Raw genomic sequence first — 21,916 nt, forward strand, 5'->3', positions numbered from 1 at the left:
CGGTTTGACCATTGACCATTCTCAACCACTTGAGGAAGGCTGTATTCCCAAGTGTAATAAGGGTCAAGTCCAGTTCCTGATTCCATGAGAGCTGAACTCCTCCCCCTTTCTTTCCACTAGGCAAAAAATGTCAGGTGTGAGGGAGCCAGAGTGCTCCCGTGGAGGATGACTACTCTGCTCTACCATTAGGAACAACTTCCTTGGGATCCCTGGTTGTGACCGGTGCCACCATGCCATGGTAAGGAGCCCCACTCCAGAGGAAGGAAAAACCACCCCACACCGCAGAGTAAGGGAAAATAGGTCTCCTGCCTCCTCTCCCTCCACCAGGGGGGCTCCTGGTGTCTACCCACCGAGGACTCAGGCTGGGCAGCCCAAATGAGGCTTTCTCCACGTCGAATGAGACCCTCCAGTGCGATGGTTCTCCACAAAGAAGGATAGTGGGAGCTTTTCAAAACCTCCCGCACATCCCTAGACTCTAATATGTTCCCAGCCTGCCCCATGTTGAAAACTTTCTCCGGGTGTTCTGGTTCCCAGAAATGAATGAGGTGAGTTTCTGGTCCTCAAGGAACTCCATCCAGTTGGTGGAAAGACCTTCATCTGGACAACACAGAACCCTGGGTCATGGCTATGATTGGCAGGGGCCAGACGCAGGATCTGGCCTAGCCTGGGAATCCAGGCTTCCCAGAGGACGTGGCTGCTGAATGGATCCTTGCAGGATGAGTAGGAATTCTTTACCATGAGGGGGAAAGACAAGAGAGTCTGCGATGGGTGATAAAATTGGGGAGGTTTTTGGAGTCACCAGGCTGATGGTCTGACCCCACCCGCAGCCCACAGCTGGGCCATGTTCCCCTTCTTGATGAGTAAGGCGGTCAGCTGACTGGGCAAGAGGGCCAAGGACAGAATCCCAGAGCTCCCATCTGAGAGGTCAGCTGAGCTCTGCTAAGAAAAGTTGCCCCACGGCTTGAGGGGAGGAGCCAGAACACAGGCTGCCCGTTCCTCCAGCCTCCCTCCCACTCGCTGTGTGCTGGGGAGCCCGGACAGCTGCCCCCTGAACACCGGCTTCCAAACCAGACTTCAACAGCCGCTCGGCCCAGGACCATCTCCAATAAGTTAGAACGTGGGTGTTTGGGAGTTTTCTGCCAAGCTAGAGTTCCTCAGGAAGGGGGAGAAGGGAGTGTTAGGTTTCTTTGGCCAAACATGATTTCCTGATTCTAAGAAAAATCAGTTTCAAATTTTTACAAGAAATGGAAAGGAAAACAATAAATACAAAGGAATGCACATGCACACACATACATGCACACCATATGCACATGTAAAGACACACACCACGCAGTCACACACAAACCCACACACGCACTTGGATTTCTTTGCTGTGATGTGAAGCCTACAAAACATTCTGCCATGTTCGGCATCAGTGAATCACAAACACATGGATTCAGTTTCCCTTGAATGATGCCTGGTTTAAGAAATTGAAGGATGAGGGGAGAGGAGGTTTTGGCAAAGAACAAACAGAGAATTGGAGGCCCTCGCTGGATCCAGATGCTGGGCTGACCCACCCCTGCTTTCTGGTGTTGCCTGTCTGGGGATGTGTGAAAACAAGGCTCAGTTGACTCCCCAAGCTTAGAAGCAAACGGTGGGGCCTTGATGGGCCACCAAAAAACAAAAATAAGAAAGCACCTGCTGGGAACTGTTTTGTAAATTTGCAGGTGGCATTGTGTCTATTCTATGGCCAAGGCCAAGAGTGTGGTAAATAAGAGAACTCGAGGTAACTCTGGAGTCGTGGGACACAGTGATGCCCCAAAAGGATATCCAGCAGCATCCTAAGTGTCAAGTGAAAGGAAAAGGGCTTCACAAACTCTGTTCCAGCCCAAGTGCAAGATGAAAACAAGATTATGGAGATGAGGGTACAGCATGGACAATTCTTATGACATCACATTGAGTGAAAAAGAAAAAAGAAGAAGCACCTAGATTTCTTTTTGCAGAAAGTAACAGTAAGGTATCCTCCAAGAATGTAAAGGAACAGAAAATTGCCAGTACTCTTTGAGATAAACTGTATATTAAAAGGAAAAGGGATCGGAGTAGTGACAGGTGCTATCATTGAGAGGAAACAGGAAAGGAAGGCCCCCAAGGCTCCAAAGGCTTGACTTTTCTAGTGGAAGAGGCATAATTCACATGGGATCAATCAGCAGTGGGGCACAGAGAAGAGCGCTGAGAGCTGCAAAGCCCTCAGGACCTACCCAAGCACCACCCATGGGAGGGGAGCCCTCATTCAAGGGCTTTGACAATGCTGTGGCAGGTCCTAACCATCAGACTATTGCTAGGCCAATGTGACGGGAGGCGGGATTTTCTAAATTTTGTCTGAGGCTTCTTCTATAGTCTCCTTGCAGCCGACTTAATTTTTGGAAAACATTTTCAAATGGCAAATATAAGGTGAGAAGCACACTTAGTCCAGGGGAAAAGGAGAGATTTTGTGGGTTGACGGACACATCTTAAGACCTTGAGACTTTAAGAGCTGCATGCAGAGCTATGAAAGGGTGCATCAGTTTGCATGAGAGGCCCAGGAGCCTTCTGAGAGAAAAGAGACTAAGATCCCAACCCCTGCTCCCTGTGATTTGAAGTTAGGGTCAGGGTATACCAGGGTGCCTATGACCACGATCTGCTGGCACTAAAAGCCCCCAGAGCTAATGCAACAGTGGGAGAAAAGGGACCAGAGCTCAATCCCAAGGAGCCACGCTCAGGGCATGGCTGCCTTGAGGAACAACGACTGGGCACTTCAGTTTGTCTAGGAGCCAGAGCAGGAATATGCACCTGCTTATTGTGCCGACTTGAACCAGACCATGCAGGACCTGTGTTCAACAGCGACACCATGCGGTAGGAACCAGAGCAGCAGGGCTAGAGGTAAGATCCAGTGTTCCACTTCCATCTACTTGGCTGGAAGCTCACCGAAGGAAATAAGCTGACTTTGGCCAATGGTACGAGCCTCAAGAGGAAGACACTAGGCTTCCCGCTGTACAGAGGAGTAGGACCATATTCAGCACATTCAGTTCTGAAGTCAGTACATAAAGCAAAAACCAAGTATGATTAAATTTGCCTTGAAGGTCCCTTAAGTTGCCCATGAAGTTGAGGAGGCATAGTTTTATATAAGTTCACTCAAGGCAGTTTTCTTCCCGACTTGAAATGGGTTTGCTGTTTCTTTAGGTGAACACCAGCTGAAGCAGTCTGAGTACACTCAGAAGCCATGATGTAAAGGGGAAAAAAACAAACCCAATCTCCTCTTCATGCCCTAGAATCACAATTGCTGCAGGGAGAGGCTCACACTTTGAGAGGCACATGGGGACCAAGACTGGCTTAGTGCAAAGCACACCCACCTCAAGAGCACAGCTCTTTGAATGGGGGCAGCCTCCTGCTCCTTTAAATTATTTTTCTCTGTTTCCCACAGCATACGTAACTGATTTTGTTTTTTGTTTTTTTTTTTAATTTTTTTTAACGTTTATTTATTTTTGAGACAGAGAGAGACAGAGCATGAATGGGGGAGGGCGTAACTGATTTTGTTTAAGTTAAATGCACATATGATGGGACTCCACCAGGTGGGACCCAGAAAATAACTAAAGTGGCAAACCTGAAGTCACACTGGTTTTACAATTAAAAACTCAAATCGTCCTGTGGGCAAACATGTAACCAGTGGGTTCCCCAAGTGGTGAGGCTACAGGGAGAAACGCTCTGGCCAGACTGTGCACACCTGTGCTCCTTAGCAGTTATATGTATAACCAGTCGTATGTAAAACTTTGTGAATGAATAAGTTGGCATTTGGTTTATTTGGTTGCCTCTTGTCAGCATCAGAGGACTGGCCTGGCCAGCGCAGGGGCTCAGATGAGGGTGAGCTTCTGAAGCAGTCAGCCAAGGACTACACCCTACACCCTGGGCCTCGTGATTCATTACTAAGAATAAGAGCAAACATTTATAGGGAAAAAAGATAACAGTGGCAGAATTAAGACTGAAGGGTAATGGGGGATTTTTTCCCTCAATTATCTAAAGTGCCTATAAGTATAGAATTTTATTTATTTACTTTTAATTTTAGACACACAGAGAGGGAGCACAAGCAGGGGAGAGGGGAAGAGGGAGAGAGAGAGAGAGAGAGAGAGAGAGAGAGAGAGAGAGAGAGAATATTAAGCAGGCTCCATGCTCAGTATGGAGCCTGATGTGGGGCTTGATCCCACGACCTGGAATCACAACCTGAGCCCAGATCAAGAGTCAGATGCTCAACCAACTGAGCCACCTAGGTGCCCCTATAGAATTTTTTAAATACAAAAAAATATTTAAAGGCAACTCCTAACCATCCTCCAAGCGTCAGTTCAAATGTTGGTCATGAAACTTCCCTGAATTCTGCCTTAGCTGCCCTTCCACTGCTCTTAACCCATTTAGTATTCATTTATTAGGTACCTACTCCATAGTAGGCCCTGGGATGTTCCTGTAAAAGAGATAGGGAAATTTATTTTCTTTTCAAAAAATTTTTTAACACTTATTTATTTTTGAGAGACCGATCACAAGCAAGGGAGGGGCAGAGAGAGAGGGAGACACAGAATCTGAAGCAGGCTCTAGGTTTGAGCTGTCAGCATAGAGCCTGATGCGGGGCTCGACCCCATGAACCATGAGATCATGACCTGAGCTGAAGTTGGATGCTCAATCGACTGCACCACTCAGGTCCCCCGAGAAACTTATTTTCTTCAGAATTATTTTTATAGTAAGAGAGTTGTCCTTGTTTAGAAGAAATTCCTTGATAAGCTACTTGGACCAAGAGCTGAGCAGCACCCCACCCCGCCCCAGTCCAAGAGCAGGGCATGCGTGGAAATGACTTGTAAAAGACGAGGAGGACAGGATTTCTGGCTGGTCTTAGAATAGGGGTAGAGAGAAGGGAGGTGGGGAGAGAGAAAGAAAGAAGTGGCTACACCCTAAACTGACCCTCCAATGATCCACACCCTTGTATACTCTCCCTCCCTAAGTGTAGGTGGGATCTGGAACTTGCTTCTAACTAATAGAATATGGCAAAGGTGATGGGATGTCCCTCCCATGATTATGCTATAAAGGACTGTCTCAGAAGACTGGAGAGTGAGGGATCCTCCTTCTGGCCTTGATGAAGCAAAAAACTATGTTGGGAATTGCCTTTGGAGAGAGCCAGCAGGCAGAGAACCACAGGTAGCCTCTAGGACCCAAAGGTGGCCTCCAGCTGATAGCCATTAAGGAGGGGGGCCCTCGGACAAACAGCCACAAGGAAATGACTTCTGCCACCAACTCAAATGAGCTTGGAAATAGATTCTTCCCCAGCCAAGACTTCAGAGGAGAACACAGCTCAGCTTACACTTTGCAGCCTCATGAGACCCTGAGCAGAGGATCCAACTAAGCCATGCCTGGGATTCTGAGCCACAGAAAGTGGTAGATAATAAATGGGGGTTGTGTTAATTGGCTAAGTTTGTGGTAATTTGTTCCATAGTAATAGATAACGAATGTACAGAGAGAGAGAGAGAGAACCACGAGATGGCTGAAGGGCTTACACTTCTCAGTGTAATCCTTACCTGTGATCTTGCCCCCCAACTGTCAATGAAAATTGCTAAATTAATGTACTGTTTGAAGCAGGGATATGTGTGTGCATGGGAGACTGACGAAGGCTGTCCCCTGACTAGTTGCAGGAATGCGAGGGCACAGGAGAGCCAGAGGTAGTGAGCACTAGGGTTCATGGAGGATGAGGAGACTTCGACACCCATCACACGGGGAATGGCTCTGGGCACAGGTGAGGTGTGTGCGCCGTGTGGACGTGCATGGCACCTCGTCCACGTGCCTGGGAAGGCTGCCATGAACACAGGTGCGCAGGACTCAGACCTACATGCAGGTCTGTATCAGTGTTCCCAGGTGTGCCTGAGTCGAGAGAGACTTTCCAGAGAGAGTGACACGTAAGCTGCAGGTGCTAAGTGAAAGCACGAAGGAAGAACAGGTCACCCAAAGGGGTTGCCTGCTGAGAGCAAAACAGGTGCAAAACAGGTTCATGAAACATCTCATCTGGGCCTTGGAGAAGCCTTAATAAGTTAGAGAAAACATGCTACATTCATAATATATCAGGAGCTATGCTGGGTGCTCCAAGTACATTATCTTATTTCATTCTGAGAATAACCCTGTGAGGGAGGTGGGTGTTGTCCCCATTTTATAGGGAAGGTCACTAAGGCTCAGATGCTGGGACTTGATTAGGGTCACACGTCCAGTAAGTGCTCTTCCCCTGGAGTCTCCTGCAGATTCTCAGCCACACCTACCAGTACTGTTTGCTCACCTCCCTCACTGCAAATTAGGAAGCCACAACTGGCCAAGGGGAGGTTGCACTCAGCTGGGCTATGGCATGCCTGTCTGAGGAGGGGGCTCAGGCCAGGTGCTGGTTTGGAGTGGATTCTAGAGACAAGATGTCCAAGAGCTGGAAGATGCTAGACTGTGGGAAGACTGACTGAGCTGGGCTCCAACCCAGGCTGGCTCGAGTTGGGCCTCCTTTCTCTAAAACAAAGTGTTTCTGTGACTGTCCCCTTTCCAGATGGTGAGACTCCTGAAGGCAGGCATAGGATCTTATCATCCTTTGTGTCAACTGCCCACCATTACCACCCATATTTCTTTATACCTCATCATCCCTCTTTGCTCGTCTATTCATTTTCTGTCTCCTGCAAAAATCTGTTACACTGACCACCACCGTTGACAAGGGGGACAATGAACCCGACCCCCTCCCAGTATCTCACATAAAAACACAGTGATGCACATGGTCCTTCCCCATGGAGGGGTCACAGCGACTGGTGACCTTGGCAGAGGGAATTCTTGGCCTAGGAGTGGCTCATCCAGATAGGAATGCTGTTTCACTACTGTACAAAAAAAGGGGTCTGTACCCCATCATGCGGTGTGCCAGCTGTGACTGTGAATTCATTGAACTAACAATACTGAGTACACCCAGGGTTATGAGCAGCACCTGCGGTGGAGACGGGTCATCATCAATCGTTATCAATAAATAAAGAGCTGGGAGAACTGCACACGGCACCTTGAGCTGGGTCTTGCACGCAGAGTGAGACTTTAATTCGGAAGAGAAGAGGGCATTCGTGGAAGGAGGAACAACGGGAGCAAAGGTATGGAGGCAGAAAAGCATGCGACCCACTTAGGGGCTACTGACATAACCAGCCTGATCCCAGGGACGTGGCATAGGAACGGGGTGGCAGGTTCTGCTGGAAAAGAGGTGGCCTGGCACCCAGAATTGCAGGTTATCGGACCTGGGAGCAAATGTGCCTTAATGTGTATCCTCCCACTGCCCTGGAGCGGTTACCCTGCAGAAAATCCCTGACCTCTGAACTGTCGAGGCAGCTCTGGCGATTTTGCTCTGCCCTGAGTGGTAACACGGAGTGGCTGCTCCTGGAGGACAGGGGTCACAGCCTTGAAGTGGCCAGGAGCAAGCGCTCGGGGAACTGTGGGCGACCGATGGATGGATGGATCACAGTTGAAGCTAAAGGAAGGTGAGTTCAAGGACAGAGGGTTTGGGGCTTAGAAATGTGTCATTTTTTTCCCCCTTAAGAAGGTTCAATTCTCCCTTGGTAGGAGAATATGAAAGCACTTCCATTTTTCAGTGACACGGTTGCTCTGCACGAGCCCAAACCGTATAATAAACAAAGGAAATGTGTGAACACACACTGGCTTTTCTCAAGTTAATACCGCATTCCATTCCCAGCCCAGAGAAAGCACTTCTGTGTAGTGAGAGACAGGACTTGGAGAGCTGGACAAGCCCTTAGTTGCTAGGTAAGCTGGGTAAACCGAGGCCCAGAGTGAAGGTGCCTTACCTAAGATCATGTGATAATTTGTGGTAGCAGCATGTCTAGGTCCCAGGTCTCTGACTGACTCCAGGCCTTTTTATTTTTATTTTTATTTTTTTTTTTTAAATTTTTTTTTTCAACGTTTTTATTTATTTTTGGGACAGAGAGAGAGCATGAACGGGGGAGGGGCAGAGAGAGAGGGAGACACAGAATCGGAAACAGGCTCCAGGCTCTGAGCCATCAGCCCAGAGCCTGACGCGGGGCTTGAACTCACGGACCGCGAGATGGTGACCTGGCTGAAGTCGGACATTTAACCGACTGCGCCACCCAGGCGCCCCTCTCCAGGCCTTTTTAAAAGTCAAACGACTTGCCCAAGATCACACAGCCAGAAACCAACAGCGCCAGGGTGGGAGCCCAGGTCTGTGGGACTCCAAGTCCATGCAAACCCTCTGTCTTTGAGGTATTTCTGTTCTGAGTACGTGGTGACACCTGGGCAGTAAAGGACGGTCATGGCAAAGGACCGTAAAGCCACCTAACAGGATTCCTGCGCCTTATATCATAATAAATCCAGGGGAAAAGGAGAAAAGAGAAGACTCCTCTGCTTCTTCCATTGACACACTTACCTAGCTGTCATGTAACCGTCTGTTTTCTCCCTCATAGCCTGTGAGCTCTGCCAGGACTGACCCTCATTGATCTCTGTATGTGCAGCACCCAGGACAGGGCCAAGTGCCCAGAGAGCACAATGCCTGATTGTTGAATCCCTTCACTGATTCACTTGACAAGTATTAAGGAGTACCTACTATGTGCCAGGCACTTGGCTAGGTCCAGAGTGGAACCTCAGCAGACTACTGTCTCTGCCTTTACAGACTTTACAGTCCCTGTGGGAGATCAAGAAACAAGCAAACAAGTGAATACATACAGGACAACAGTGGATGGTAAGGGCTGTGCCGGGAAAGGAATAGGGTATGGTGAGGGAGAGTGAAGGTGGTAGTGAGGGGCGACGGGTGGGGCGGGCCTTTCTAAGGCAGTGACGGTGACATGGATGGAGATCTAAAGAAGAGGAAGAGGAGGGGAAAATGGGCGATGGGCCTTGAGGAGGACACTTGTTGGGATGAGCACTGGGTGTTGTATGTAAGCATTGAATCACGGGAATCTACCCCCAAAACCAAGAGCACACTGTATACACTGTATGTTAGCCAACTTGACAATAAGTTATATTAAAAAAAAAAAGCAGATCAAGAGGAAGAGATATGAAGTGTTGGAGGCAGAAGGAACAGCATGTGTGGAGACCCTGAGGTGGGGGAGGGTCGGTCTGGTCTAAAAGGCCAGTGGGACTGGAGTGAGTGGGGCCTGGCATGAGGTGGGGTGCAGGCAGGGAAGGATCAGGCAGGGCCTCTGAGATCAGGGTAAGGGCGGGAGAGTTTGTTCTAAATGCCATGGAATGTCATGTTCATTCGGGTTAATGAATGGCATGGCCCAGATGGCTTTTCAGGAGGTCACTCTGACCACTGGGTGGAGAACGGGTGGGAGGGGAGCAAGGACCAAAGCCAGGAGGCCAGTGAGGTTACTGTGGAGTCTGGACCCATGTGGTGGGGGTGAAGCTGGGTTGGCACTGGGAGGCAGAACCAGACGCAGTCACTGGCAGACTGGCTGGTGGTGGGGATGGGACGGGAATAAGCAAGGAGGTTTGAATAGCTGGGTGGACGGAGCTGCCGTGTAATGACAAGCAGAAAACAGGAGAAGGAACTGGTTTGTGGGGTAAAATCTCAGGCTGGTGACACTAAATTTGAGACACCTGTTGAACATCCAGGAGCGATGTCAAATAGGTAGTTCAAGTGTGGTGCTCAGATGAGAGGTCCGGGGGGGGAAATCTGTACTTGGAGTGTTGGGCTTCTGGGTCGTACCTCAAAGCCATGAGAATGGACGAGAGAAGTCTCGAAAGCGACGACGTTCAGAGTGGAGTAGAGGAAGAGAAGCTAGGATAAAGGGGCAGAGAGCAGGCAACCACAGAGGCGGGGGGAGGGGAGCACCAAGAGGAGGATTTCAAGAGGGAAAGGGGGGGGATCAGCTGCTCTATCGAGTGTAGCAACTGCTGTGGAGAGAGAGGTCACACAGAGCAGGAACTGAGAGTGTCCTTTGGATTTAGCAACATGGAAGCTACTGGTGACCTTGACAGATTCACTGACCCAGTGAATGACTCAAAAGATGCATGGAGAGGAGATGACAAGCAGAGTGGGTTGGGGAATCAGGGAAAGCTTCTGGAGGGAGGGAAGCTGCGTTTCAGCAGAGTCTTGGATGGGATGGAAGCTGAGTCCTGAGAGACCTAAGTGCTGCCTGCAGGAAGTCGAACTGTACTTGACAAAGCACCCCTGAGGGGAGTAGAGAGTGCCTCCCCGCACTAGAGGGAAAGGGGAGAGGAGTTGGCTCATGTCTCAGGGCTCAGCAGCAGGGAGGCTGTGAAGCGATGACCCTGCCCTAAGGGACAGAGCCCACTACCCTCCTCCAACACACACATACAGGTCTCAGAGATGTGTGCACCTCCCTCCCTGCAGAGAAGTCCTGGGAGGTGAGGATTCCAAACCCACAGCCTCAGAGCAATGAAGGGCTCTTAGACACCACCTGGAGCAGCCAGCTTGTTATAGGTGGGGAAATCTGAGACGCAGAGAGGGGCAAGGGCTTGCTCAAGGCCACACAGCATGCCATTGGTAGAGACAGGTGATCTCCAGTGATTTCTAGTGGTCCTCCCCCAGTGAGTAAAGTCTGAATTCTTAAGCCTGGCATAAAAGGTCTTTCATGCTGGGGCAAGAACCTCCCCCCAATTTCAGCTCCCACCACCCTTCCTCACACTCTGTGACCCAGTCCTTCGAACATCTATCACATGCAAGTATATAGTCTCGTACAGTCCTTGCAACAACCCTTTGGAGTAGGTGCTATTATTCTCATTGTATAGGTGAGGGAACTGAAGTTCAGAGGAGTTTGGGAACCGTCCAAGGTTGCAGAGCTGAGCCAGCATATTATCTCATGAGTGTCTCCAAAGTTGTCTTTTCCCCACACCCAGCTGCATTCACCATAAAGAGCCCCTCTGCTGGAAAGCAATCCCTGAACTCCCTGGCCCTGAGCTACCTGGGAGCCAGGTCATGTCCTATGACACCAAGTCACTTTTTCAAGTCACCAAAAAGTCCATTGAATGGGACTGAAATAATTGGTGCCACTGAACGACCCAGGCTTCAGCAGCCCGTGCCACACCCGAGTGCCCATAAAGACCCCCAATCACAGTTTTCAGGCCAGCCACCCACAGCAGGAGCAGGGCACCTACTGAATCTGTACAGAATCTTCTCCCCTCCCAGCCCTGGCCTCCCAGCCAAACACCTGCCCCTCCCTCACCTGGAGACCACCAGTGGCAGGATCAGCATCTTCAACATCCTCATCAGGAGCTCTCCAGGAAACTGGAAGTAACTAATTTCCTGAAAATGCAGGAAGAGCTGGGGTTATAGCAGGCAGTACCGACCTCACAGCTGCTCCATTCTTTACAACGTTCAAAGCCCTGATTCACCCACCCTCTCTTGTCCAGCACGTGGACAGCAGAGTCCACAGAGGAAGCACTGGCTTTGGAGCCAAACAGACTTGGGTTCTAATCTTGACCCCCTGTAACTAGCTGTGTGGCTTTAAGCTAGTTACTCGATCTCTCTGAGTTTTTCTCATCTGTAACAAGGGTAACAACTACTTCATAGGATCATTTGGAGGCTTAAATGAGAGGAGGTACATAAAGTACCTGGCAGAGTGCCTGGATGAGAGTAAATGTTCAGTAATCACAGTAAATGACAGTTCTCCTCCACCTCTGCACCATTCATCTGCCCATTCATGGTATAATTCATGTAGCAGATGGTAAGTGACAAGAGGACAGGGCCATATACTGTTCACACGTTCATTCAGCCCATATGGCCAAGCATCGTGCTGGGTACCCCAGAATGAATTAGGCACAGTTCCTGCAATGGAATTCTCAGTCTAGTTTATGGGGAGACTGACTCATCCACAGAGCATGACATTCTTGAGTCAGTTTCTTCTTCTGCATTGGGCCCGTTCTCTGGTGCCTCCCCACCCCCAACCCATCCTGGCATCATCATGGGTTCTTGCCAGCCTCCTGGCAAAGGAGAGAGAATCGGGTTGGTGGGACACCATCCAGTATAAAGAGCCCCTACCGGGCAGAGTTCTTACATCGGCTTCCTCACAGGCCGCTGGGTCTAGCCTACCCTTGGGGCCTTGGATTAGGTCTCCTCGCCCATCAGCTGTCTCCAGAGTCACATGTCCAGAACCTGACAGCTGAAGTAGAAGGGGTCACTAAGCCCAGTTGAATTTCATATGAATTTCGTATGAACAACAAATAATTTTTTTAAATGTTTATTTATTTTTGAGAGAAAGAGAGTGAGTGAGAGAGTGTGCTACTAGGGGAGGGGCAGAGAGAGGGATACAGAAGATCCAAAGTGGGCTCTGAGCTGTCAGCACAGAACCTGATTCCAGGCTGGAACTCACAAACTGTGAGATCATGACCTGAGCCAAAGTCGGACCCTTAACCAACTGAGCCACCCAGGCGCCCCAACAACAAATAATTTTTGTTGTTCACTTGAAATTCAAATTTAACTGAGTGTGCTGTTTTTAAGTTTTTAAATTCAATTTAATTGTTTTGCTATTTCTAGCAAACCATGCTTGAGGCTACCTTCCTGAGGGTAAGGTTGTGGGTGAGGCCGGTACAGGGACTTTCAAGCACCATCCAAGTTAAATTTTTGTACTTGGAACCATTTTTTTTTTTTTTTAAACATAACACTTGGTTAATAGTCTGATACTTTGAAAAGCCCCAACTCATAGAATTTTGGTGCTGAGAAAGGGGTTTTAAAGATCTAGTTCAGCTGAGCCAAGAGAGAGAGGGGACTTAGCAGTGACTGTGCAGGACCAGAAATCAAGCCTCCTTGTCCCGTTCTACTGTGGTTTCCAATGAGCCAGAAAGTCTTTAAAAAATAAGGGTGAATGGGAGAGAAACTTCTGAGTCCCATGAGCATGAACAAAAATGCTTTACTGTACCCTTATGTCCGATAGTAGTCTGGCCAAATATAAGATTCTTAGTTTGAAAGAATTTCCCTCCCCCTTGTCTTCTAGATTCTAGAGTTGCTTATGATGTTTGGAACCATTCTTCCTATCCCTTAGCTGAGACTTGTTCTATTCCCTCAGATCCATTGAAGGAATATCTGTCAATTTCCAGTTTTCTGTAATTTTCATGAGGTGATGTACCACAGGACGAGATTTTCTGATTTTCTTTTTTTTTAATTCATCGGGGTGTGCATATTTTTTGCTTCTGAGAAAATGTCTTATATTCTCTGTGAAATTTTTCTCTCCATATGTTCTGCTAGCTCTCTCTAAAACTCTTATTAGGGCATTGGATGTTGGACACCTCTGACTTCCTTATATTTTCTTTTATTTTCATCTCTTGTTTTACGTTCTGGGAGATCCCTGCAACTTTATGCTAGCTACTGACATTTTTATCTTGACTCATAGATCTTTAATTTCAAAAAGTCTTTTGTGTTTTTAGATTGTTCTTTCTTTTTCCATCCTATTCTGTTTTACAGTCACGATATCTTCTCTCACATGTCCAAAAAACTTAAGAAAAGATTTAAATGTTTTTTCTATTTCCTGCATTGTCTCTGCTTCATAGAGACCCTCTTTTCTGTTTGTTTAGTCTCTTTCTGTTAGATGCTTTGACCTTGGCTTCTGCTCATATGTAAGTGTGAGGCACTAAACTTCTGTGTGCATGAGTGAAGCTTGTCAAGTGATGGCTCCTCAAAGGAAGGTAACAGGTGACAGTCTGACTTTTGTACTGGGGATAGGATGGGATGGGAAGGAATCCCCTTGAGAGCAGAATTTGGAGATGTTTTCTCTGAGGTTTCAGTTAGAAGCCTCTTCCTAACTCCAGCTAGGGGGGTGAGGGTGTGTCTAAGCCCAGGTGACAGCAATCTTATTGGGATCCCGCTAATTGGTGGGACGCATGTGCCTCATCACCTCCCCTCTCCCAACACACACAGGTGGGCCTGATATCCCTAAATCAAGCTTCTCTGGCTCTTTGGGACAGGCAGGACAGTAGAGATGGGTGGAAAGGAGTCTCCCCATTACATGAACTGGAGGGGACTTAGGGGACTAATTGCTCTGGTTAACAAAATTCCAACCAATGCCCCTGATTTCACCTCCATACTTCACGTGGCCTCCTGCAGCTCTGTGCACTTTCAAGTGCAGAACCTTTCTAGAGACCTCTAAGCCAAAGTGATGTGGCATCTATTTCTACAGACACAGGTTTTAGCTTTCTGTGCTCCTACTAAGTGCAATCATTCAACTCTATCCACTTCCCTTCTTGCCTAATTTATTGTACTCGCTCGACTTCTTTTCTCCACTATCTCCTTTCATATTCTCCTGGGAGTTTATTTCTTTAAACAATTCCATTACTATAATTTTAGTGGGATTCCAGGAAGGAAAGGAAGATGGATGCAACTGTAAATTCACCGTGGTTTCACCGGAACTCTCAAAATAATCTGTATTTTTTTAATGAGATATTATTTCCAAAGAGAAAATCTGTGATTTTCTAAGTTCTTTTCACAAGTAGGACATTCTTCCATTGTGCAAATTGTTTATGACTTTTGACTGTTGCATAAGCTTACAAAATAAGGGTTTAGTTTCTGAGTCACTGGCAGAGATCACAGAAACAACTCCTGGATTTCAAAGTAAGATGCTGAGAAAGCCAATTCCTGCCAAATAATTGTTCTAAGACTTCACATCCTTTCTTCAATTTATCTGGCAGGTTAATCCAGACCGGAACACATTTGCATTTCCAAGCAGATGGGGCAGGCCGCTTTGGCAAAGGAGGCCCCGGAGGAGCTTGGCTTTTAATGAGAAGCATTCCAATTTGTTTTCACAAAATAATCTTCCTGCAGGAAATATATTTTTTGTTGCTCAGGGAAATTAAAGAAAGTAGATTGCAGATTGTTTGTGCCATTGCCAGTTTAATTCGGCAAAGAGTCAAGGGTTGTCTCTGTGACAAGCACTGAACTAGACTCACATTTTGGCTCGTGAAAGCCCATGTGATATTCATCAAGTTAAATTCTGATGGGAGGGATAGACACCTGCACAAAGGGCTCTGAAGCAAGACAGCTGGCAGCTGGTGACAGCAGAAGGCTGAGCGTGGCATGAGTGTGGCAGCAGAGTATTAGTTCAGAGTGAGGCAGGTCTGGAAGAACTTTTATAATATATGGAATATGAGATGGTTCCTGGACATAGGTCGGACTTGGACAGGTAGATAAGGGAGAGGGGAGTGAAGGACCAGCCACTCAGCACCGCTGTAATTCATTCCTTCTTCCACATGCTGTATGAATCCTTGTTTATTCTCAAAACAATCCTGGTGGACATACAGTGCCCCCCACTCCAGATGAGGAAAACGAAGCCCAGAAAGGAGACAGCATTTTGCCTGTCACAGCCATTCACTAGTAGAGTCAGAGTCCGGGGTCTGGGAGCCACCACTGCTCCCAGAGTCCATGCTTCTCCCTAAATAGCCGAGAGTAGCTTAACAGTGTTACTGCTGTAATAGGGGCTCAGTTCTCAGGGACGGGGTGTTTCCCTTTTCATGGGGGACCAGATCTGATGCCTTGAGCCCCAGGTGTATTGACACCTGGTGTCTGTGAGCTGCAGGAAGAGGAAATTTATGAAATAGGGGATCTTCCAAGAGCCCATCAGCAAAGACTCCTTGCACAAACGCGAGACGAGCTACTTGAAGCCCTTTTTCGGCCAGGCCTCATCCTTAGCCTTGTCTTCAGCCTGCCTAGCCCAGTTATAGCAAAAATCCTGCCAAGTCAGTTTAGGGAGAATGCCCCCTCTTTACCTTCAGCAAGAATCCTGCTAAGTTGATTTAGCAGGAATCCCTTCACCCTCCATGTTTCCTCTTAGCAATTTTCTATCTGTTGGCCCCTTACCATGCTCATTGGCTCTAAATCCTCAGCTGTCTTTGTTGTGTTCGGACTTAAGCCTGATCTCTCTCTCCTATTCCCATGGTCCTGAATAGTCCTGAATAAAGTCTCCCTTACTGTTACAAGTGTCAGAATAATCTTTTCTTTAATGCCGCATGAGTGTCCTTCCCTGTCCCGTGGGAGATGGGTGCCGAGAGGGAAAGGGGCCCTTGCTCAGGCCGTCACACAGGCCGGAAACCTGGGGGCCTGCCCTGATTTCCTGCCCTGCATCCAATCCACCACCACATCCTGAGGGCTCCTCTTTTGGAAACAGGTCTCACAAGTGCCCTGTTCATCGTGCTGTAGGTCTCACCCCTGCGGCCACCCTCTCATTTGGTCCCCTGCCTGTATCACTGCCTCAGCTTGCACTCAGCACCAGAATGATCTCTCCAAGCTGAGATCTGACCATTTCACTCTCCTGCCCCAAACTACTCATAGTTGTCCCAGGCCTGTGCTTGGTGATGGGATCCAGAAGCCCGATGGCCCCTGAGCTCCAGCCCCTGCCTCATAGTGTACGTTCCAGCTGCCATGAACAGCCTGCTCCATACATGCCCAAATCTTTCATGGCCCTGCATCTCACTCCTGCTGTTACTTCTGCCTGGCGTACCCTTCCTGGCTCTCTGTTCATCTGAGCTGCTGTAAGAGGTGTTCTCTGATGCCTGCCTTGCATTCTTACACGTCCTCATTCTTCCTGTTCCCATGCCTCTTGGCCCTGTGGTTCTTCTAAGGAGATGTCCTTGCCTCTCACTCACGTGGTGATGCCATTTGTAACCACTTCCTGCACCATTTTATGGGACCTCACTCCAGTCCTGCAGTGTTTTATCACACCCATGCTACAGATGAGAAAACTGGGACCCAGAGAGGCAGAGTGCCTCACCCGCTGTCATGTCACCAGGGAGTCGGGGCATGGGACTGTGATTCCCAGGTCCCTCAGGCCCACATACCCCTCCTCGATGGGGACCCGGTGAAGCTCTGGGTGTCTGACCTGTGGTGATAGGCGACGGGTCCTCAGGAAGAAGCCGAGAAGGCAGCCCACGGTGACAGATAGCACAGACAGGATGAGCAGTCCGTTCCGCTTGCACACATCCCTCCCTCGTGCCAGGACGGCGCCTGGCACCATGGTGAGCCCAGTCTGCTGGCACAAAGCACAGCACCATTCCATGCACGTGAGGCCAGCCGGGGGCTCGGTGTCCCAGCCAGGGGCACTGGCTGCTCAGCAGGCAGGTGGTCAGGGTTGCTAAGCACCAGTCGCCAGCCCCACGGCCATGGCCTGTGTGTCTGCCCCAGAGGGAAGCCACAATCCTATTACCGGCTGCGTCATTAGGAGCCAGGAACAGATCAGGGCCTGGGAAATTAGAGCAGGCCACGTGGTCTGGGGGTTTGGACCTCAAAGCCAAGTGCACCTCTTAGACAAGGGAGGGGCCCAGAGACTTGCAGGAGGAACAGAGGGACGCTTGCTCGGTTGGTTTGATTTTTACCCCCACTTCATTCCAGAAAGAACTGGAGGCAAAGCAAGAGGATACTAGCAATCGCTAACATTAATTAAGCATTTACCACATAGCAGGTGCTATTCTAGAAGCACGTTACTTGCAATAGCGCATTTAATCTTAATACCGATTCTGAGATGTAAGTACTGATACGTATCATTTTACGGATGAGGAAACTGAGGCAAAGGACATGTGTTGTGCGCCGGCCTGTTCTAGTTGCTTGACTTATGTGAATCATACGGAATCACCCAACAACCCTAAGAGTCCAACCTTCATTTTACTGAAATGGAGACCCCAGGAGTGAGAGTCCCTTGGTCATTTTCACAGAGGCAGCAGTAGCAGAGTGGAATTCAGGCCTATGTTGGTTTGATTTCCACCACATAAATAGATAGATGGCTTCAAAAGTGTTCAGCAGTATTATGGGGGCTACAGGATTTGAACCCAGTGGATCTGGGTTCAGACTTGGGGCCGGCCATTCTCTGTGATGTGTATCCCTCAGGTTGCTTTAAGCCTGAAGCTGGGAACCCTGTCAGCTCTCATAGCCTATTATTTTTTAAAATGACACAGCCCAAGGGACCTATTCAATTCCCAGCTCTGCCGTTTACTAGCTGTGTGGCCCTGGGCAAGCCATATAAGCTCAGGGTGCCTCAGTTTCCCCATTTGAAAAACAAACATAATAATAGCATCATTAGCGCTGGTGTGACTTCCCATCCAGAGATTATTTGTGAAAGCAGGGGTGAACTGCACTGTGCCGAGCAGGGCAAAGTGCTGTTAGGATCATCGTCCACATTTAGCCATTTTTGTGAGCAAAGTTTTCTTTTTGCTCTTTTTTTTGTGGCCCGGCCTGCCCTTTAAAGCTACAGAGAATTAACTCTGGTCTGTCTCACCAGGAGTCTGTAATCTCATTAGGGACAGTCAGGCGGCTGCAGGGAGAGCATGCGTGCGCACAAGGGGTCCTCCCCTGACGAAGGGGGGAAGGAGGAAGATGGAGAGGAGAGGGCGAGGAATGGCAAGGAGGGCTGGGGGGTCCAGGCAGAGGGGGCTGGGGTGCAGGCCCTGAAGCTGTGCACAGAGCTCCCAACTGGGAGGGGGACCCCTGGATGTTGGTCCCAACTTAACCAGCTCTGTGACCTTGCCTTTTTTGGGCCTCAGCCTTGCCCTCCTTAGAATGAGAGAAATGGCAGGGGGGTTGGGGTGGGGGCTGTTAGGGGTGCGGTGCCTGTTTGGTTCAGTCGGTGGAGCATGTGACTCTTGATCTCGGGGGTTGTGAATCTGAGCCCCACTTTGGGCACGGAGCCTACTTAAAAAAAAAATTAAAAGTCTCAAAAAAAAAAAAAAAAAGGATGAGAGAAACATCTTCTGAAGGGCCTCTCTTTGCCAATAGCTTCAGGCGGTGAGAGTGAGGTGGCTACCAGTCTGAGAGGTGTTTTTTCTCCAACAGTGATTCTTAAAACCGGGAATTTCCCGATAAACCTTCAACTCCAATGACTGTCTCATTTTCCAATTAACCAGACGGTACAGTTACTGTCGAAAAGAGAAAATATTTGGAGTAGAGATTTGGATTTGTGTTTCAGTCAGTGTCCTGACCTGGCCTGTAGCCAAGCCACTGATGTAAGTGAATCTTGATCTCAGGGTTCGTGAGATCGAGCCCTGCATGGGAGCCTGCTCGGGATTCTCTCTCTCTCTCTCTCTCTCAAAATAAATAAATAGGCTTAAAAAAAATAAAAAATAAATAAAGCGTGCTGAAGCGTGTGAGGTGCTCTCCACTTCAGCTCTAAGACTGATTCCCTTGGAGCCCTCACAACTGCTCCTTCCTCCTGTCCCTCCATTCTGACAGTACCACGACCTGCCTCCCAGACTCTAGGCCTTTCTTTCCATTCTTCCCACTGTCTTCAATAGGTGAAATTATAATTCATTCAAGCAAATGTTTTTATAGCAAAGTCTCATGCCACCTCTCTTAGGTACTGGGGACACAGCAATGAGTTGACACAGTATTTACCTTCAGGAAGCTTGTAAGAAAATTTAGGGAACTCTAAGAAAGAACTAATTCACACTAAAGTGTAAGTGACTAATAATGAGCTTACTAAGGATATTTGTAAATCAAATCCAGAGTCCAGGATGAGAACGCTTTATTTATTTTTTATTTTTTTAAAGTTTATCTATTTATTTTGAGAGAGAGAGAGAGAGAGAGAGAGAGAGAATCCCAAGCAGGCTCCCTCCCATGCAGGGCTCGATCTCACAAACCCTGAGATCATGACCTAAGCGAAAATCAAGAGTCTGGGTGCTTAACTGAGCCACCCAGGTGCCCCAAGAACCCTTTAATAGCTCTCTGCTGCCCACAGAATCAATTGCCTTACAATGTTACTAGATATGCAAATGTTTTCCATAATTAAAAACAAGTTGGGAAATTCTGGATGGAACAAAGTTAAGTTCTTTAGGACAGCTCAAAGTCAGACTGTTCAAGTTCAAACTTTAGGTCTATTTACTAACTGTGTGATCTTGGGCAAACTTCTTGACTTCTCTACAAAATAGGAATGATACATACAATAGTGCCTAGTTCATAGAGTTGTGATGTGGGTCAAATATGGTGATGCATGCCAAGTGCTCAGAGCATCACCTGCTGCCTTGTAGACACAGGTAGTTAGTATTAGTTATACTATTAAGTTTTACAATACTAATATACGTTGGAGGAAGTCACTGAGTAGGGATGCAGAATCTTAGCCCTCTTCTGCAGCAGAGAAGTCCATGGGTCTGGTGTTTGGGGAACACAACTTCGGAACATCCCAGTGTCCCGGATGAAGTCCTTGCTTCTTACGGAAGGGTTTGAGGGCCCCAGGGGCTTGCATTGGCTCACCTCTTCAGGACACCCCCTCCTCCTGCTCGAGAGATCTGGAGCTTCTATAACACCAACCACTTCAAGTCCCTTAGCCCTGCATTTCTCTTAGGCCTCTACCCCTGTGCTCATGCTATTTCCTCTGCCTGGAATGTTCTTCCCTCTGACTCCAAAGATGCAGGTCCAATGCCCCATCTTCCTTGAAGCCTTCCCTAATTATCCCAGATACAACATTCCTTCTTTCCTCCTACTCAGGCCCTTCTGCCGTTACCACCTGAGCATGAACCCTGGTTCCCTTTTAAGTGGCTCAGACAAGGAAATAAATATCTATGAGAATGGAGTGAAGTCTCTGTTACCATGTCACTTGAAAACACCTTGAGGGTTCACCTTCAAAGTTGAAGGCTTAGACTGAGGGCTCAAGGGGCACCCCAAGGAGCAAGGAGTTGCCCTCCAGAGCAGCTGAAACTGATGGGCAGTGAGAAGCCTGAGAGATGCTTCCTGGGAGACTTGAGCTGCACAGATTAAGATGCTATGGGCAGAGAAGATAAAGAATGTTGTGAAAAACGAGCCCAATCCAGTTGAGTGGAAGTGTAATGCAACGTAAAGAAAAATGCAGCCCATGTGAGCCGTACTCAAGTACAGCTGCTCTACTCCGCAGAAGGGAGTTTGCAGGCAAGCCGTTGCCACTGTAACAACTCTGCGTCGGGCGTGGTGGCAGGCACCAAGGTGGATTTATTTGTTAGTGATTGATGATTCTCCAGTGCCAGCAGAGGGGTCAATTCAGCCCGGGGTGGTGAGGGTGAGAAGGCTTCCTGGAGGAAGGGTCATTTAGCCAGAGGCCTGAGTAAACCACGAGTTAACCCAAGCAAGGGGGTGCTGGTCAAGAGGGAGACAAGAGGAGAGCCTGTTCTGAAAGAGGAGCCCAGGCGGGAGGTGCAAGAGCTGGTTCTGGAACCTGCAGGGGAGCAGTGTGCTGGGGTGGCCAGTGGGCCTGGGGCCTCACCCCTTCCTCCATGTATCGAAATGAGTTTGGGTTGAGCTGTCTGAGCTCCTAGCTGGGTTATGGTGATGACAGCTCTGGGCTTGTTGGCTGCTTTTCAGAGACATACCAGAGGTGCCTTAATCTCCTCCCTGAGAAGCCTTCCCAGCCTAGTCTAGGCTGGGTCCTTCCGGGAAGGTTTTCTGTGGACAACTTGCCCATCTTGGTGTGGATTCCTGTGAGTGTTAGTCACTGAGAGGCTGTCCTGACCTCTGCTGAGGTTGGTCCTTTCCCATGTTTGCCTCAGACAGTGGAGTAACGTGACTCTTATGTTGCTGTCCTTCTTCCCTTTACAGCCACTCCTTTCTAGACTGTTCATCTATAGAAATTGGGCCTGAGCACCCATGAAACCACTTAGCTGCTGTTTGTTGAGCACCTACTATGTGCCAGGTTCTATCAAAGAGCCATGAACCAGAGGGAACCAATGAGCAACTCAGTCCTGCTACAAACACTCGCTGAATCAGTCAGGTATTGGGGTTACAGGGTAAGGGCACAAATTCTGGATCTGCGCGGTCACACTATATACATTCAAATTAATGAAAATTAGATGGTTTAAAATTCAGTTCTTTGGTTGTAGTAGCCAAGGGCTATTCAAGGGCTATTGAATATTTCAAGGGCTCAATAGCCACATGTGGCTAGTGGCCACCATATTGAGCAGTTACAGAACATTTGCATTATCACAGAAAATTCTTTTGAACTTT

At 48.4% G+C, this 21,916-nt stretch overlaps 1 protein-coding gene across 10 annotated transcripts in view; it reads right to left on the reverse strand.

The window, feature by feature from the left end:
* SLC1A7 (solute carrier family 1 member 7) overlaps positions 1–21,916 on the reverse strand; it is a 77,974-nt gene that overhangs the window by 28,022 nt on the left and 28,036 nt on the right. For 3 of the 10 annotated variants that reach the window (XM_086717019.1, XM_086717020.1, XM_086717018.1), the window contains 3 exons: positions 12,036–12,140; positions 11,205–11,284; positions 8,621–8,698 (listed from right to left, as the gene is read on the reverse strand). In XM_086717019.1, the coding sequence (XP_086573145.1) occupies positions 8,621–8,698; positions 11,205–11,248 (122 nt within the window). In that variant the 5' untranslated portion in view covers positions 11,249–11,284; positions 12,036–12,140. Of the gene's footprint in view, positions 1–8,620; positions 8,699–11,204; positions 11,285–12,035; positions 12,141–16,800; positions 17,278–21,916 lie in introns of those variants that run through there. The other 7 variants (XM_086717014.1, XM_086717016.1, XM_086717017.1 and 4 more) reach the window with 7 other exon arrangements.

The sequence above is a fragment of the Puma concolor genome, chromosome C1 (assembly GCF_028749965.1).
Source record: "Puma concolor isolate L17-30 chromosome C1, mPumCon1.1.hap2, whole genome shotgun sequence".
NCBI lineage: Eukaryota > Metazoa > Chordata > Mammalia > Carnivora > Felidae > Puma > Puma concolor.